The 19,035-nt window shown below is 42.7% G+C and overlaps 1 protein-coding gene and 1 long non-coding RNA gene across 4 annotated transcripts in view; one reads left to right on the top strand and one right to left on the bottom strand.

The window, feature by feature from the left end:
• Window positions 1-9,128, bottom strand: part of LOC105518180 — a 74,938-nt gene extending 65,810 nt beyond the window's left edge. Inside the window, exon 1 of the long non-coding RNA XR_001002786.1 lies at window positions 9,022-9,128. This is a non-coding gene — a long non-coding RNA (uncharacterized LOC105518180). The remainder of the gene's footprint in view (window positions 1-9,021) is intronic.
• A 32-nt stretch (window positions 9,129-9,160) lies between these two features.
• The window catches only part of DNAJC27 (DnaJ (Hsp40) homolog, subfamily C, member 27), a 25,436-nt gene continuing 15,561 nt past the window's right edge, over window positions 9,161-19,035 (top strand). Inside the window, exons 1-3 of one of the 3 annotated variants that reach the window (XM_011951031.1) lie at window positions 9,161-9,435; window positions 13,892-13,974; window positions 17,687-17,756. In XM_011951031.1, the coding sequence (XP_011806421.1) occupies window positions 9,349-9,435; window positions 13,892-13,974; window positions 17,687-17,756 (240 nt within the window). In that variant the 5' untranslated portion in view covers window positions 9,161-9,348. Of the gene's footprint in view, window positions 9,436-9,640; window positions 9,696-13,891; window positions 13,975-17,686; window positions 17,757-19,035 lie in introns of those variants that run through there. The other 2 variants (XM_011951047.1, XM_011951039.1) reach the window with 2 other exon arrangements.

Raw genomic sequence — 19,035 nt, 5'->3', positions numbered from 1 at the left:
ATGGCTCAATCCCATAGCTGGCAAGTTGGTGCTGCTTGTCATATGGGAGCTCAGCTGTGGTTGTGGGTGTGAGTGGGGAGCTCGTTTCTCTCTCCATGGTCCTCTCCATGAAGAGCTGGAATCTTCAGTTTGGTGGCTGGATTCCAAAAGTGAGCATTTCCAGAAGGAAATCGCATTGCCTTTTATGACTTAGCTTTGGAGGTGGCATAACGTCACTAACACCATAGTTACAATTCCACCCAGATTCAAGGGAGAGGAACATAGACCTATGGAGAGAAGTCTCAATCCCACTGTAAGAATTTCATACGGGAACCTTGAAGATATTAAGTGAAATAAGCCAGCCATTCTACTCATATGAGGTGCCTGGAATACTCAAATTAATAGAGACAAAGTAGAATGATGGGTCCCATGGGCTGTGGGGAGGAGAGAATGGAGAGTTAGTGCTCAGTGGTATGGAGTGTCAGTTTGGGAAGATGAAAAAGTTCTGGGAAAGATGGCAGTGATGGTTGTACAACAATATGAATGTGCTTAATGCCACTGAGCTGTACATCTTTAAATGGTTAAAATGATATATTTTGTTATGTGTATTTTGCCACTATATAAAGAAAGGTCATATGGAATAGGAGATGTTGTCGCAGACATTTTTGGAAAACATGAACTGCCACACACTCTTTGGGATAGTCTGTAGTAGGATGAATACATGGATGTGTACATGGAAGCACAATATCCATGCTCGCAGACTCAAAACTAAGATCCTCTACCCCTAATAAAGAAGGCAGGAATGCGCAGCAGAGTCAGGGTTCTAAGGTTCTTACATTGCTCAGGAGAGACTCGTCCCCATGCCAGGTGCTTCTCCAAGATTTTCACTCCCCTCTACCATCTGCCTGGTTTCTATTACTCTTCAAAATCTCCCAGTAGTTGTTTTTTTCCTTCCTTTCCTTTCTTCCCTCCCTCCCTCTGTCTCCCCCCCACCTTCTTCTTTCTCTCTCTCTCCCTTTTTCTCTTTGAGGAAGAGTCTCACTCTGTTGCTCAGGCTGGAGTGCCATGGCATGATCTTGGCTCATTGCAATCTCTGCCTCTTGGATTCAACCACTCCTCCCACCTCGGCCTCCCAAGTCGCTAGGAGTACAGGTGCGCACCACCACACTCAGCTGATTTTTGTATTTTTAGTACAGATGGGGTTTTGTCATGTTGTGTGCAGGCTGGTCTCAAACTCCTGACCTCAAGAAATCTGCCTGTCTTGGCCTCCCAAAGTGCTGGAATTACAGGCATGAGAGACCGCGCTCAGCCCTGTTACTGTTTTTTAAGCAGTGGGAGAATTATCTGAAAGGGTTTACACTACCATACTGGAAGCAGAACTCCTTTAAAAATTGAATTTATAATTAAAACCTTTCCCACAAAAACTTGGTCACTGAGAGGAATTATTACCAACTTTTCAGTATGTATATTAGTTTTCTATTGCTGCATAACAAATTACTGCAAATTTAACAGTTTTGAACAATAGACATTAAACATCTTGCAGTCCTGTAGGTCAGAAGATGAGGCACACAGAGGCTGGGTTCTCTAGCCCAGAAATCTCACAAGGGGCCAGGATGGTAGCTCAGGCCTGTAATACCAGCATTTTGGGAGGCCGCGGTGGGAGGTTCATTTGAGGCCAGGAATTTAAGACTAGCCTGGGCAACATAGTGAGAGCTTGCCTCTACAAAAATAACTAGCCAGGCATGGTGCTACAGACCTGCAGTCACAGCTACTAGGAAGACTGAGATAGGAGGATCACTTGAGCCCAGGAGGTCAAGGCTGCAGTGAGTTATGATTGTGCCACTGCATTCCAGCCTGGGAAACAGAGAGAGCCTAGCTTAAAAAAAAAAAAAAAATAGTAGGCTGGGCATGGTGGTTCACGTCTGTAATCCCAGAACATTGGGAGGCCGAGGTGGGCAGATCACTTGAGGTCAGGAGTTCAAGACCATCCTGGCCAACATGGTGAAACCGTCTCTACTAAAAATACAAAATTAGCTGCATGTGGTGACAGGCGCCTGTAATCCCAGCTACTCGGGAGACTGAGGCAGGAGAATCACTCAAACCCGGGAGGCAGAGTTTGCAGTGAGCCGAGATTGCGCCACTGCATTCCAGCCTGGGCAACAGAGGAATACCCTGTCTCAAAAAAAAGAAAAAAAAAAAAAAGTCTCACAAGGCTGCAATGAAGGTAGCAGAAAGCTGGGTTCTCATCAGAGCTCAGGAGCTCATTCAGGTTTTTGGCAGAATTCAGTTACTTCTGGTTGTAGGACTGAGGTGCTCATTTTCTTGCTGTTAGCTGAGGGTTACTCTTAGCTCCAAGAGGCCACTCTTAGGTCCTTGCCAAGTGTCCCCTTCCATCCTGGAGAACCTTCCTCCTATTGAATGCTTCTCACATTTTTAATATCTCTTGCCAGGAAAAGCCCTATCCTACTTAAGGACTCATCTGATTGAGTCAGGCCCATGGAGGATAATATCCTTAGTGTAAAAACAGCTGATCTGGGAACTTAATTACCAAAATCCCTTTGTAGCAGGACCCAAATTCATGTTTGATTAACTAACTGGGAAAAGGTATGTGTGTACCAGGGGCCAGGAATCTTGGAGGCCATCTTAGAATTTGGCTTACCACAGTATGCCAGTTAGATTTCATTTACGTTTGTACTTTAAGAGCTTCACCTTCTAAAGTACATAATAAGATATGAGCACACCTAGCACCCAGATCTTGGTTTCTAAATACCATCCTCTATTAAAAGGATCCTTGGAAGCAGGGCTTGTTGCTGTGCTAAGAAAGTAAGAAAGTGGCTGGGCGTGGTCACTCAAGCCTGTAATCCCAGCACTTTGGGAGGCTGAGGCAGGTGGATTGCCTGAGCTCAAGAGTTTGAGACCAGCCTGGGAAACTCCGTCTCTACTAAAATACAAAAAATTAGCCGGGGGTGGTGGCATGTCCCTGTAATCCCAGCTACTCAGGAGGCTGAGGCAGAAGAATTGCTAGAACCTGAGAGGTGGAGGTTGCAGTGAGCCAAGATCGAGCCACTGCACTCCAGCCTGGGTGGCAGAGCAAGACTCTGTCTCTTAAAAAAAAAAAAAAAAAAGTAAGAAAGTGCTAAACAAACAGAAACAACAACAACAAAAAAGGTGCAGACATCAAAAGGACATAGGAGCCAACCTGAGTATCAAAATAAGTAATAATATTCATGGAGTAAAATAAGCATATACAAGGCCATACTGATATAAATGAATGAATGAGAAAGGTAAGCTTTCCCTTATGGTAGAATACCCAGTAATAAATATAAATGGAATGATGGAGTTGGAAAATCAGCATTTTGCATCCATCATAGTAATAATCTCTTCAGCCACAAGTAATCACCAGATTCTAAAAATTTATGGATGAAAGTTTAGTGAAGAAAGGATAGCCATATATCTCCAAGCATCCCTTAAAAAATTACTTATTACAAAAGGAAAAGTCACTTTACTGTAGATCAGCCTCATGAACCCCACCTGAACCAATGAACTAAAGTAAGCATCATTAATAAATGGAAAAAATTGGCATCCCAACTGATACGATGCCCAAAAAATGACATAGTATCTTTTTTTGTTTGTTTTAGATGGAGTCTTGCTCTGTCACCCAGGCTGGAGTGCTGTGGCATGATCTCAGCTCATTGTAACCTCTGCCTCCCAGGTTCAAGCAATTCTTGTGCCTCAGCCTCCTGAGCAGCTGGGAATACAGACACGTGCCACCATGCCCGGCTAATTTTTTTGTATTTTTAGTAGAGACAGGGTTTTACCATCTTGGCCAGGCTGATCTCGAACTCCTGACCTCAGGTAATCTGCCCGCCTTGGCCTCCCAAAGTGCTGGGATTACAGGTGTGAGCCACTGTGCCTGGCCCATAACATCTTTTCTGTGGCTTTCCAGCCAAACATAACATAACTGAATCTAATTGCAAGAATACACAAACACAAATTCAGGAACATTCTAAACATAACTGTCATTTTGAAAGAAAAAGAAAAGCTGAAGAACCATTCCAGCTTAAAGACTAAAGATATATAACTAAATGATCCTAGATTATATCCTAGACCAGCTGACCAAGTCAGACATAGCTATAAAGAATATTATTGGGACAAATGGTGAAACTTGAATATTATCTGTGGATCAGATAAAAGTTTCCCAAATTTTCTTGGTTCACAGTGCTTTTAGCATCTCAGTTTTTGTTGTTGTTGTTGCTGTTTTGAGATGGAGTCTCGCTCTGTCACCCAGGCTGAGTGCAGTGGTGCGACCTCTGGCTCACTGCAACCTCCACCTTCCAGGTTCAAGGTATCCTCCTGGCTCAGCCTCCCGAGTAGCTGGGATTACAGGTGCCTGCCACCACGCCTGGCTAATTTTTGTAGTTTTAGTAGAGATGGGGTTTCACCATGTTGTCCAGGCTGGTCTCAAACTCCTGACCTCAAGTTACCACTCACCTCAGCCTCCCAAAGTGCTGGGATTACATTTGTGAATGACCACGCCTGGCCTCTCAGTTTTTGTTTTGTTTTGTTTTTTGGTATATATATATTTTTGAGACAAAGTCTTCACTCTGTTGCCCAGGCTAGAGTGCAGTGGCATGATCTTGGCTCACTGCAACCTCCACCTCCCAGGTTCCAGCGATTCTCCTTCCTCAGCCTCCCGAGTAGCTGGGACTATAGGCACGTGCCACCATGCCTGGCTAATTTTTTGTATTTTTAGTAGGGATAAGGTTTCACCATGTTAGCCAGGATGGTCTCCATCTCCTGACCTCATGATAAGCCTGCCTCGGCCTCCCAAAGTGCTAGAATTACAGGCGTGAGCCCCCGTGCCCCCGGCCAGTACTTTTTTTTACGATGCCCCTTGGTGAAAAGAAATATCTAGGTCCAAACAACTTACTAAGTATTTATGCCCTAATAATTTAGTAGCCATTAAAAAAATACATGCAAATTAAAAGGAAAACAATGTTTTTCATTCTTAAACAACCACACTTACTTACTAATGGGATGTGTGCACCTGTTGGGCACATACTTCTCAAACCTTGGAATCAGATTGGGCAAGGCCACCCTCATTTCCTGTTCCACATTGATTTTTGCAGTGTACTCACTTTTCCTTTTTTTTTTTTTCTTTTTTTTTTGATACAGAGTCTGGCTCTGTCACTCAGGCAGGTGTGCAGTGGCACAATCTTGGCTCACTGCAAGCTCTGCCTCCCGGATTCATGCCATTCTCCTGCCTCAGCCACCTGAGTACAGGCACCCAGCTAATTTTTTGTATTTTTTAGTAGAGATGAGGTTTCACCGTGTTACCCAGGATGGTCTCGATCTCCTGATGTCGTGATTCGCCCCCCTCCGCCTCCCAGAGTGCTGGGATTACAGGCGTGAGCCACCGCACCCGGCCCAGTGTACTCACTTTTCATCACAACCAACTGGAGAGCCCACATGCCCCAAGATATGACATAGACAAGGAATTTGGCGCCATCTATTGTTGAAACTGTAAGCAACCTAGTAGCTAGTAGTTTTGCACAGTCGCTTAGATTTCATTTTGTTTGCCTTGAAAATTTAGAATGCAAGCTATTCCACAGATATCCCCCTGTGGATTTACTGTGGGAATGTGAGGTACCTCAGTGCACAGTTTGATTCAAACAACAGGATTTTATAATAGTGCTGTATAAATACTGCATTTTCTGATTTTGATAAATTACTGTTGCCATGTAGAATAAAGTCCTTCTGAGGAAACACACATTTAATTATTTATGGATAAAGAAACATGCTAGCTAGGCACACTGCCTATAATCTCAGCACTTTGGGAGGCTGAGGCAGGAGGACTGCTTGAACCCAGGAGTTCAAAACCAGTCTGGGTGACATAGTGAGACTCTTTCTCTAAAAAAAAGAAATATATATATATACACACATATGTATATATACACATATATATTTACATATATATAATATATACACACATATGTGTATATATTATACACTATATATATGAGTATATATTATATGTGTTTATATATATTTTTGAGCAATTCTCCTGCCTCAGCCTCCCAAGTCACTGGGATTACAGGTGCGTGCCACCACATCTGGCTAATTTTTGTATTTTCAGTAGAGATGGGGTTTCACCATGTTGGCAAGGCTGGTCTCGAACTCCTGACCTCAAGTGATCTACCCGTCTTGGCATCCCAAAGTGCTGGGATTGTAGGCGTGAGCCACCGAGCTGGGTCTGCGTTTGTTCATATCTATCTATCTATCTATCTATCTATCTATCTATCTATCTATCTGTCTATCTATCTATCTATCAAAATGTCTGCAAATAAACCTGAAACTACTCAGAAAAATGTGAGTATACATGTACATACAGAGAGCACAAGTGATAGAAAAAATGGGACAAAATGTTAACAATTGATGAATTTGGATAAAGGGTAGACAAGATTTTTTTGGTACCATTCTTGAAAGTTTTCTGTGTAAAATTATTTCAAAATAGTTTTGAAAGATGAAAGGCAATACTACCTTTTAAGGTATATATTCATACATAGTAAAACAATTTTAAATGCCTGGAAATTAAAGCAGCATTCAGATTGTTGCAACTGTTTGTTGAGACAGAAGAGGGATGTATTGGGAAAGACTATGCACAGTATCAGTGATGTTTTCTTTTTTCATTTATTTATTTTTAGACAGGGTCCAACTTTGTTGCCCAGGCTAGAGGGCAATGGCACGATCATAGCTCACTGCAGCCTCGACCTCCCAGGCTCAGGTGATTCTCCCACCTCAGCCTCCCGAGTGGCTGGGACTACAGGCTTGGGCCACCACACAGCTAATCTTTTTTTTTGTAGAGACAGGGTTCTGCCATGTTGCCTAGGCTGATCTCGAACTCCTGGGCTCAAATGATCCACTGGGCCTTGGCCTCCCAAGGTGCTGGGATTATGGGCGTGGGCTACCATGCCCAGTGGTGATATTGTATTTCTTAAACTGGGTGGGGGATACATGGCTATTCATTCCATTATACTTTATACCTTTAAGTATGTCCAAAATATTTCATAATTTCCTTTCTAAAAATACACATTAAAAAGATGTAGGATTTTTCTTAACACATAAAAAAAGTATGAGCAAATGAGAGCATGTAGCTGCTGTATGCTGGGGACTACTGTGTACTTCGTGTGCATTATCTCCTACAATCCTTATCACCACCTCATGCCTACAACATATGCCAACATTAAGTGTATCGTGCTGGCTCCAGTATCCACGCTCGCACCATACCTCCCAGGTCCATACTATGGAAAGAACAGCTAACTTGTGCTCATTTTTATTTTTTTTATACTCAAAGAGTGGGGGAAAAAAAACGACTTTCTTGCTCTTTCAATTCCAAACTAATTTATTACATACAGTAGAAAATGTAGCTACATATAATAAAATGTCAAAAGCATCAATATGGGCCGGACACTGTGGCTCATGCCTGTAATCCCAGCACTTTGGGAGGCCAAGGCAGGTGGGTCACCTGAGGTCAGGAGTTCAAGCCTGGCCAACATGGTGAAACCCCATGTCTACTAAAAATACAAAAGTTAGCTGGGCATGGTGGTGGGCACCTGTAATTCCAGCTACTCAGGTGGCTGAGGCAGGAAAATCGCTTGAACCTGGGAGGCGGAGGTTGCAGTGAGCAGAGATTATGCCACTGCACTCTAGCCTGGGCAGAAAGAGTGAAACTGTCTCAAAAAAAAAAAAAAAAACCAACAATATGAAAAAAATAGTAATCAATTTTAATCTCTGGCATGTTTTACTGCTTAGTCTCAACAGCACCACACTTAATCAGTCGTTAAACAGCTGAAGATTTGACATTTTACAATTATTCTTCGACAATACCAGTTACCCTATTACAGGGCCAAAGGTGAACTGCCGAAGAAATCAGATGTTTAGCAGTTTGATTTATTAAATCATACTGAGAAGTTAGCATGTGGATTCTTTTATGCTTTAAAACTATCCAAATTCTAACCAGGACTTATATTTCATATTTGTAAATAATTTTAGAAGCTTCAGTGAATTAAGTTATATTATTTGATTATCAAAACAATCCAGAATAAACGTCTTAAAAAAACTTAATGTTTAAAAAACACATTTTAAAATTAAAATGTCGAAAATCTGACTTTACTATGAAATGTTGAGCCTTTGTTCATTGCCTTCCCGTAATGCACTTCCCTTAAGATGTTTAAAGTTAGGTGAGAAAAGAAGCAATACTTTGTAATATACAGGGAAATTGGCAGCCGTTCTTTTTCAGGGCACTACAATCATTGTCAAGTTCTATTTATCTTCTGTAACTGAAGATATTGACTGAAAAAATAAATTACCATTCCTCTCAGACTGACTTTTATTCAAGCAGCTGCTTTTCTCATCTGCTGGAATGCAGCAGAAAAATGGTTATCTTAGGACTCTTTATTCTTCCACTGTTACATTGTCAGCTAAAGGGAAGGGGAGAGCAGACCTCGAGGTCACGTTGGACGTTGGAAGTGAACAGCTGGGAGCTGAGGAAACTGAAGTCCACAGCTCCAGCATGCCTTAGCGTTAACACCTGCAGCGGACCAAGCCTTTCTCACACAGAGGAGTCAACAAATCCATCAGAGCTCTGTAATAGGAGGGCCAAGACTAAACACTCTTGCCTTGACTCCAAATAGACAACTCCATTTAAAATGAAAAGCGATAGGAACCAGATTCAGAATCGCTTCCCGCCTTGCCCAAGGCCCTCTTCCAGAACCAGGGTTCCGACCTCCCCACTTTCCTGACTCTGGGGTCCGCCTCTCGGAGATCTCGAGCAAGGGGAACATAATATTGGAGGGGGAAGAGGAGCAGCAGACCGGCCCATGAAACCGAAGAAAAATCCAGGAAAAACAAAAAACAAAACACTCCCCAAAGGACCAGATACTACCAGACCTGCCCTGAAGAGCCAATACATTTCCACCACTCGGCTGCGAAAGCAACAAACGCCTCCCGTCCGGGCGTCCCTGAAAACAAGGCCGCGGTCACCTCGAAGGCTAAACCCTGCCGCCCCCCAACGCCGCCTTCCGGTCAGCGGACGCGGCCCCAGAGACCCGGTAACCACGGCCGCGTATCCAGGGCCTGCAGATGACGTCACAGCCCCGCGCTAGCATCGCGAGACTCCCGCCTCCCTCTCCTGGCTCCCCGCGCTCCCAACCGCCCGCGCTTGCTGCCAGGCAGCGGCTGGGAGGGCGAGCAGCGGAGGCGAGGCGGTGACGAGAGCAGCGGGTCTGCCATTGGACGAGGAGGCCTGAGGGACGGGCCAGCGGTGCACAAGGAGAGACCGTGGCGGGTGGCCCCGAGAGAGCCAAGGCCATGGAGGCCAACATGCCGAAGCGGAAAGAGCCCGGCAGGTCTCTCCGCATCAAAGTCATCTCCATGGGCAACGCCGAAGTGGGGAAAGTGAGTACTGCGCGCCCGGAGGGGCGGGCCCCAGCGTGCGGGGCGACGTGCCCATTGGCTGGAAGGGCGGCCACTCAACGGCCTGGGCCCGGCCTCCTCTCCGCCCCCGAGCAGGCCCGGGTCTCCGCGGAGGGGTGCGGCTCCGCGAGCCAAGCTCCCCGACCTTTTTGACTTTTGCGTTGCCCCCTCGTCCTCCGACGTCACTCTCCCGGAGATGGAGTCTGGGGTGGCCTCTAGGCCTTGAGTATGTCCCCAAAAGAGTAAGGAGGCCTGGGTCCCCATTCGGGGCCATCGGCCTAGATGCCTTGCCCGCGTTCTAGGCGATTGTCCGGGACCGGGAGGTGGAGGATGAAAGTTTAGTTCTCCCAGCCGGGCCTGGGAGTTGGCGGAACGTCATGGGGTGCGTCATGGGGTTCGCGAAATGGTGCCCGGCAGCCCGGATTCTGCATTCCCATCACGAGAGAGCGTAACTGACGTTGACGTGTTTCACAGGGAAGGTGCCAGGGATGGCCAGGGCCCGGCGCTGTTTTGTTTTGCGTTGTGTTTTATTCCTGGTGGTGTTCCCATATCTATTAGTTCCACCGCCCTTCTCTGCCCCATCTGTGGTTTACCAGCTATGAACTCTCCTTTAGTATGCGAGAAGGGAAGGCCAGAGGTAACCAGAGGTCTTTTCCCTTACGAATTCCAAGACGGCCTTTTCTTCACCCAAATTCTTTCCTTCTGGGCAAGTGGAAGCTGTTGGTTAAGAACTTCCCAACGACATCAAATCAATGACCGAGTAAAAGATTAGAACCTAAATCTTCACATTCCCACTGCGGTGCTCTTTCCATCGTTGTATGCGGTCAAAATCAACTCCAAAAGAGCTTAGGCCAGCGCCTGGCACCCAGGAGATGTTCAGTAAATGTTTACTTAGTGTTTTTATTTCTACGTAGCATGATCCTGTACTACCTATGTGTGTATGTGCTAGCATAGTATTCACTGAAAGTCAACATTTTTTTGAACGTGAGCTGTGTACGTAAGAAGTTTTTTGTTTGTTTTTTTTTAAGCCTCTAGGGACTGGGCACGGTAGCTCAGGCCTGTAATCCCAGCACTTTGGGAGGCCGAGGCGGGCGGATCACTTCAGGTCAGCAGTTCAAGACCAACATGACCAACTTGGTGAAACCCCGTCTCTAAAAAGAAATGCAAAATTAGCCAGGCATGGTGGTACACGCCTTTAATCCCAGCTACTTGGGAGGCTGACTCAGGAGAATCCCTTAAACCGGGGAGACAGAGGCTGCAGGGGGCCGAGATCGCGCCATTGCACTCTAGCCTGGGCGGCAGTGAGACTGTCTCCAAAAAAAACCAAAAAAGTTATTTATTGTGTCTAATGATGCAACATTAGAAGCAGCTCAGAATGCCTGGTGTCACCACATCTATTTAACATTTTTCTAGTTTTATTAGCCAGTGCAATTAGACAAGAGTAAGAAAATACAAAAATATTAGAAAAGAGAAGGTAAAATTAACATTATTTGCTAATAATGCGATTGTTTACCTGGAAACCTAAAGAGAACTGAAAAACTATTAGAAACATGAAAATTCAATAAAGCAAAATTAATACCCACAAATTACTAACTTTATTGTGTCCAAATTATATTCAGAATTATATTGGAATTATATTGTAATTACACATTCCAAATGTGTAATTGAAAAACAATTTTAATTTACAGTTACAACAAAAATAAAATGCCTAGGTTTAAACAACATGAAATAGGCAGCACCTATATGAAGACAAGTTTCAAACTCTACGAAGAGACATCAATTACTTAGGCAAATGGAAACATATACTTTTTCCTTAGATAGGATTATGCAATATTGTATAGATGTGAATTACTCAACCTACAAATGAAATTCAATTCCAGTGAAAACATCAATAAGGGTTTTTTTTTTTTCCCAGAACATAATACAAGACTACTAAAGTCTTTTTGAAAAATTAATGTGAAAACAACAAAGAAAATTTTTTGGGAAAAAAAGAGAAATGAGAGAAGACTAACTGTATCAGCCTTGTTAAAATATTTTTCAGGCTGGGCACAGTGGCTAATGCCTGTGATTCTAGCACTTTGGGAGGCCAAGGCAGGCGGATTGCCTGAGCTCAGGAGTTTGAGACCAGCCTGGGCAACGCGGTGAAACCTCATCTCCACTAAAATACAAAAAATTAGCCAGGCATGGTGGCACATGCCTGTAGTCCCAGCTACTTGGGAGGCTGAGGCAGGAGAATTGCTTGAACCTGGGAGGCAGAGGTTGCAGTGAGCCAAGATCTTGCCACTGCATTCCAGCTTGGGGACAGAGCGAGACTGTCTCTAAAAAGAAGAAAATTTTTTTTTCATGGTGATGATGGTTTTTCAGCGTTCACAATTTCCACCAGAAAGGTTTTCCTTAGTATTGGGTAAACCTTCCTTGGATGTCTGTGAGAGCTTTTTGCATGCATTCCCATGTTAGTTTCTGTGATGTGTAAAAGTAGACTCCCATGTTACAAATAGGAAACTATGCCGTGTTAACCTGAGTCTTGACATCATCACATTCACATGTTTGGTGTTGGAAGTTAAAACATGATTCCCTTTTCAAGTGTGGTTCTTGAGAGACTCAAGTACGTTTTGTGACAGGCAGCAGCATCTTAAGAATTCTTAAGTCCAAGAAGGGACTTGCTCCTGATCTCCCTGAAGATCTCTACCATTTAATTAAGAAGTAGTTGTTGTTCGAAAGCATCTTGAAATGAACAGAAAGGATATAAGGATGCTAAATTCCGTCTGATTCTGATAGAGAGCTGGAGTCACCCTTTGGCTCAATATTGTAAGACCAAGTGAGTCCTCCCTCCCAATTGGAAATGAGTCATCTGCAGCCTCTGTCCCGGTCATATAAATTTGTCTTATGTACTCAAGCAATGAAATGATTGTTTAATTAAAAAAAAATTTTTTTTTCAAGCTACCAAACTTTTCCCATTGGTATTGGGAAGGAAAATGGAGACATCAGTGGAGCAGAGTAGAGTCCAGTAATAAACACAAATACATAAGGAAATTCAACTTACAACAAATGTAGTAAAAGTATGAGAAAATAGAGACCATTTAGTAAATATTGCTGGAACAACTATGTACTAGTTGAGAGTAGGTTCGATTCCTATTACATTCCTTTCTCAAAAATAAATTCTAGGCTGGGCACGGTGGCTCATGCCTGTAATTCCAGCACTTTGGGAGGCCGAGGCAGGCAGATCACAAGGTCAGGAGATCGAGACCATCCTGGCCAACATGGTGAAACCCTATCTCTACTAAAAATATATATATATATAAATTCTAGATGGGTAAAAGTTTTAAGTGTAACTTTTTAAAAAACTTATTATTTTGCCTTAGTTGTAAAAGTAACACATACTTATTTTAAAGCATTTGGAAAATATAGGATGATATACAGGTAAAGCATTTTAAAGTTAAAAATTAAGGAATGCCTTAGTAATTAATCATTGGCTCAAACAGCATATCAAAACAAATGACAAAGTAACTAGCAAGCAATGAAAAGGAGGGAATATTTGTGTATCACAGACTATTGTGCAACCATAAAAAAGTGAGTAGAGCTATTTTAAAGTTAACTTGGGAACCATAATTTGTTACTGCTAAGAGAGAAAAGCAAACTCTAGAAGTATGTGCAATACTCTGTGAAGTGAGTACTTTTTACTGCAAGTAGGACAAACCCAATTCAATTGATTTAACAGGAAATTTTTGTTTCTCTTTTTGAGACAGTGTCTCCCTCTGCCACCCAGGCTGGAGTGCAGTGGCACCATCGTGGTTCACTGCAGCCTCTCCTCCTAGGCTCAAAAAAAAAAAGAACTAATCTAATAGATATTTGGAGATGTGGATCTCGTCTTGGCTGTGAGGTCAAGGCTAGACAGGTATCATTGAAAGCATAAGTATAGAAGACATCTTCAAAAGAAAAGAGCACAGGATTGAGAACTCAACTGAAAACATATGCGTATTTAGTAATAAGGGAAGAATTTAAAAATAATTTTTCTTAAAGTCTTTTCACACTTGTTTCAGTTATCTTAAACCGACCAGGCTGGAGTGCAATGGTAGCAATCTCAGCTCACTGCAACCTCTGCCTCCCAGGTTTACACAATTCTCCTGCCTCAGCCTCCCAAGTAGCTGGGATTACAGGTGCCTGCCACCGTGCCTGGCTAATTTTTATATCTTTGTAGAGATGGGGTTTCACCATGTTGGCCAAGCTAATCTTGAACTTGTGACCTCAGGTGATCCACCCTCCTCAGCCTCCGAAAGTTCTGAGATTACAGGTGTGAGCCACCACGCCCCACTACTTTTGTCTTTTGAAAATGCTTTTTCATGGTGATGAATGGAGGAACCATAATGAAGAAATATACTTATTATGTATATGTTCTCACTGTATATTTACTAAATGCCTGTATTTTTTACCTTTTTAGAGCTGTATTATAAAGCGATACTGTGAGAAAAGATTTGTGTCTAAATACCTGGCAACAATTGGAATTGACTATGGAGTTACAAAGTAAGTATATTGTTCCCCTGGGTTTGTAAGTTACATAGAAGTTCAGAACTTTCCAAAATGATCTATATTTGCATCGGTGCACTTGTGTAGGTAATCTTGAAATGGAGACTTTGAAGATAAGTTGGGAAAGATAGGAATAGGAGACCTTTAAAGGTATCTAGTGATCATATCTTTCATTCAGCCCATGTATTGGTATTGAGCACATCCCATTCGCCAGGTCTCATGTTTGGTGTAGGCTACAACGATGAAGACGTCAACACAAAGCCTAAATGGCAGGTGTAACTTTCCAGGAAACATGTTTTTATATTAGCAGGTCCTTCTAGCAGGTGTGTTTTTAGAGCATTTTGAAATATTCTCTCTAAAAAGTCTGTAAATATTGTGTGAAACATTTTCTACCAGAGAACTTTTTTTATTGGTTTATGATCTTCATAGCTATTAGAATCCAGCAAAAATGGGCCAGACACGGTGGCTCACACCTGTAATCCCAGCACTTTGGGAGGCCGAGGTGGGCGGATCATGAGGTCAGGAGTTCAAGACCAGCCTGACCAACATAGTGAAACCCTGTCTCTAAGAAAAATACAAAAATTAGGCAGGTGTGGTAGCACACATCTGTAGTCCCAGCTACTCAAGAGGCTGAGGCAGGAGAATCACTTGAACCTGGGAGGCAGAGGTTGCAGTGAGCTGAGACCGTGCCATTGCACTCCAGCCTGGGCAACAGTGAGACTCCATCCCAAAAAAAGAAAAAAAAAAAATGAACAGGTAAAAGTAAAGTTGGGTCTAATTGGGGATTTATCTGGCGATGAGTCAGGAGGGGGTTGAGCTTGAAGAGTTGGATGTAATTAGCAGGAAATAGCCATACAGTAGAATTGGGGTAGGTAGCATACTCCCTAAATATGAAATTTCAGGTGTTCACTGTCTTGGCCCCATTCTGGCCTTCCCCCTTTTCTCTGTTCTGTTACACGCTTTACTTTCCATCCACACTGAACTGCTACCCTCGGACTTTCTACCTCAGCATCATTATCCAGCCTGTCCACTTGGAACACCCCTGCCAATTTCTCCAAGATATAAACATTCTCCTGTTCCTGTAAGGTCTTCTAAACATGCCCTTTATTGGTCAGGACTCTTTTTGGTTGCAAATGACAGAAATCCTAAAGTTCTCTATGCTATTTATGGTACTTACCAAAAATTGCCTTGTATTGTTATTATTTGTATATGTTTAATGTCTCCTAGATTATAAACTCCCTGAAAATGTATTAGTATAAATTTTCTCCAAGTGCCTGGCATAGTGCTTATACTTAATAGGTACTCAACAAATATTTATTGTTAGGTAAGATAGATACATCTAAAGAGGAAGTTTGCCAGATTAGACTGAGGGCAAAGAAGGTAGACTAAAGTCGTGACATATAGCTAGCAGAATGTCAATTAGGTGAAGAGTGGAGTCAAGCTCGGATGTATCCTTCATGGCTATTTAAAGTGGCCCCAGCAAACGGTAAAGTAAAACTCAAGAGTTCTGTGTAATGTTCATTACAGCACCATTTTTCAGCTGACAGCAGCAGAGGGTATTTCTGCAAATTTTCTTTAAGGAATGAAAATTGTAGCTCTTGGCAGTGAAATGTACGAAGCTCTTCATTTGAAATTCACATTTCTGGCTTGGCACGGTGGCTCATGCCTGTAATCCCAGCACTTTGGGAGGCCAAAGTGGGTGGATCACCTGAGACCAGGAGTTCGAGACCAGCCTGGCCAACATGGTAAAACCTCGTCTCTACTCAAAATACAAAAATTAGCCAGATGTGGTAGCAGGTGCCTATAATTCCAACTACTTGGGAGGCTAAGGTGGGAAAATCACTTGAACCTGGGAGGCGGAGGTTGCAGTAAGCCAAGATTACACCACTACACTCCAGCCTGGGCAGCAGAATGAGACTCCTTCTCAAAAATAAATAAAAATAAAAATGAAATTCACATTCTTTTTTTTCTCCCCACCCCAAAACAGAGTTTCACTCTTGTCGCCCAGGCTGGAGTGCAGTGGTGCAGTCTCAGCTCGCTGCAACCTCAGCTCGCTGCAATCTCCGCCTCCCGGGTTTAAGCGATTCTCCTGTCTCAGCCTCCCGAGTTGCTGGGATTACAGGCATGTGCCACCACACCCAGCTAATTTTTGTATTCTTAGTAGAGACAGGGTTTCACCATGTTGGCCAGACTGGTCTCAAACTCCTGACCTCGTGATCCGTCCGCCTCGGCCTCCCAAAGTGCTGGGTTTACAGGCATGAGCCAGTGCATCCAGCCTGAAATTCAGCTTTCTTTCTAGTTTTCTTTTCCTCTTTCCTACTCAAAGCATAGGATTTCATCAGTGATGTAGTAGGACATCCTATTTAGGATAGTTCTGAATTCATATAGGTAGCTAGTTTATTTATCTAAGATGTGAGAATTACCATATTATGCCATAGGACCGCGGTATATTCAACAGACTATTTTGTTTCTGGCAGAAATTTTTTTGGAAGAGATGTTTGTCCCATGATGAGTCAGGAGAATATAATTGACAAAAACCTATTTCAAACCAACTTAAGCAAAATAAAAGAAAAAGGATATTAATCAGTTCATATAATCTAGCGACAAGGATGCAGCTGGGCCTCAGAGATGACTGGAATCAGGAAGGGAATATAGACAGGTCATTTCACTACATCTTTCTCCCTCTCTACCTATTGGCCTGGAATAACTTTTCTTTTTCTTTTTTTTTTGAGATGGAGTCTCGCTCTGTGGCCCAGGCTGGAGTGCAGTGGCCGGATCTCAGCTCACTGCAAGCTCTACCTCCTGGGTTCACGCCATTCTCCTGCCTCAGCCTCCCGAGTAGCTGGGACTACAGGCGCCCGCCACCTCACCCGGCTAGTTTTTTGTATTTTTTAGTAGAGACGGGGTTTCACCCTGTTAGCCAGGATGGTCTCAATCTCCTGACGTTGTGACCCGCTCATCTTGGCCTCCCAAAGTTCTGGGATTGCAGGCTTGAGCCACCGCGCCCGACCTGGAATAACTTTTAAACATTCATCCTTGTGTTTTTCTTTAGTGTTTGAATTATTTCTAATGTTCTTTTATCATTTTCCAATGGTGATTTTTCATGAAAAAAAAAAAGACTGGAAGCAAATATGCTATGATGTTAGCGGTAGTTAATTCTAATATGAATAGTTACTGTTTCCCCTTTGCTTTTATTCTTTATTTCCAAATATCTGAAAACAAATTCACTGTTGCTCTTGCTTAAATAAAGATCACAAGAAAATTAAACAGACATGATTAATATACATCTTTGTTATTCTGTGTGATAACCAAATATAACCAGTGGTAATTAAGATGTCTCTAAGTGGAATAAAAGTTTTCATTTTCCTTCATCTTGCTCCTACTTATCCCAAATCAATTTTTCTTAATACCATAGTAATAGCTACCCTTTGTTGGTTGGGAGCGGTGGACCAAAGTTTCTAGAGGTGAAGGTGAAAGTGAAGTAATTGAGAATGCCTACTGCATGTGGGTTCAGTGTTCTTGGGATAAGAAAGCAGGATCATCTGTCAGGTTGCTGACTGCTGTTGTAAAGATGATCTGGAATGAATAAGAGGCACTAAAAAAGCTTCATAAATTGCGTACACATACCCTTTTGAAATTTATAAATGATATTAAGGTAAATGGAGAAACCATGACTTTCTTTGGGATTGTTTCCATTTGAACATTTCAGGGTACACGTCAGAGACAGAGAAATCAAAGTTAACATCTTTGATATGGCTGGACATCCCTTCTTCTATGAGGTAAGAAAGCCTTTTTGACAAAACCTATATCCACTATTGGTGGTGGTTTGGGGAGGGATCCCGAATTATATGAAACAACCAATATTGATATCATGTGTAAAATTGCATAATTTTAGCTTGATCGTGGCTTGCTTTCAGAGCCTTAAGTTAATAGACACCTGTTGATCTTTTAGGTTATCCTGTTAAATAGTGGTAGGAAATTTCATTGCCAATATTTCAAACATTTCGATAAGACATTTTGACTTTCAGAGGACTTTTGCTTTTTGCCTCATACGTTAGCCTAAAATGTGGGAAAAAAAAAATTACATTTATGCTTGGACTTAAGAATTCAGTGATGTGACTTCTTTGACAGCAGAGTACTGGAGTGATTGTTCCTATTCATGCCTAGTCATCTGCATTCTTTCCAGAGAAGAAGCTAAAGCAACTACTTGGTTTATTTTCATCTGTTTGCCAGCTCTAAGTAATCCCCACATGAATCTCACGACCATTCTCTTTTGTTTTTCCTTCCTTGGGCTTTTTCATTTTTCCTAAGGAGGTTTTTTGCTCTTTTCTGGTTTGGCTGTTTCACTTCTGCCCTTATCTTCATCATTTCCTTCTCTCTGCTTGCTTTAAGCTTATTTTGCTCTTTTTGTTTTAGATTCTTGAGGTGGGATCTTAGATTATGGATTTGAGACTTTTTCCTTTTTTAATAAATTCATTTAATGCTGCGTATTTCCCTCTCAGCACAGCTTTGTGTCCCACAAATTCTGAGATGTTGTATTTTCATTTTCATTCAGTTCAATGTATTTCTTTAATTTCCCTTGAGACTTCGTGTTTGATGCATGAGTTATTTAGAAGTGTGTTATTCAGGCCGGGCACAGTAGCTCACGCCTGTAATCCCAGCACTTTGGGGGGCCAAGAAGGGTGGATTACCTGAGGTCAGGAATTCGAGACCAGCCTAGCCAACATGGTGAAACCCTGTCTCTATTAAAAATACAAAAATGAGCCAGGCGTGATAGTGCATCCCTGTAATCCCAGCTTCTCAGGAGGCTGAGGCAGGAGAATCACTTGAACAGGCGGAGGTTGCAGGGATCCAAAATCGTGCCACTCCAGCCTGGGTGAAAGAGTGAAACTCCATTTCGAAAAAGAAAGTGTGTTATTCAAAAACAAACAAAAAAACACAAAAAAATGCTGGGCACGGTGGCTCACGCCTGTAATCCCAGCACTTTGGGAGGCCGAGGTGGGTGGATCACCTGAGGTCGGGAGTTCAAGACCAGCCTGACCAACATGGAGAAACCCC

This window comes from Colobus angolensis, unplaced genomic scaffold (genome assembly GCF_000951035.1).
Source record: "Colobus angolensis palliatus isolate OR3802 unplaced genomic scaffold, Cang.pa_1.0 Scaffold109, whole genome shotgun sequence".
Lineage (NCBI taxonomy): Eukaryota > Metazoa > Chordata > Mammalia > Primates > Cercopithecidae > Colobus > Colobus angolensis.
Note: the sequence above shows the minus strand (reverse complement) of the source record. Positions and strands in the feature narration are given on the sequence as shown.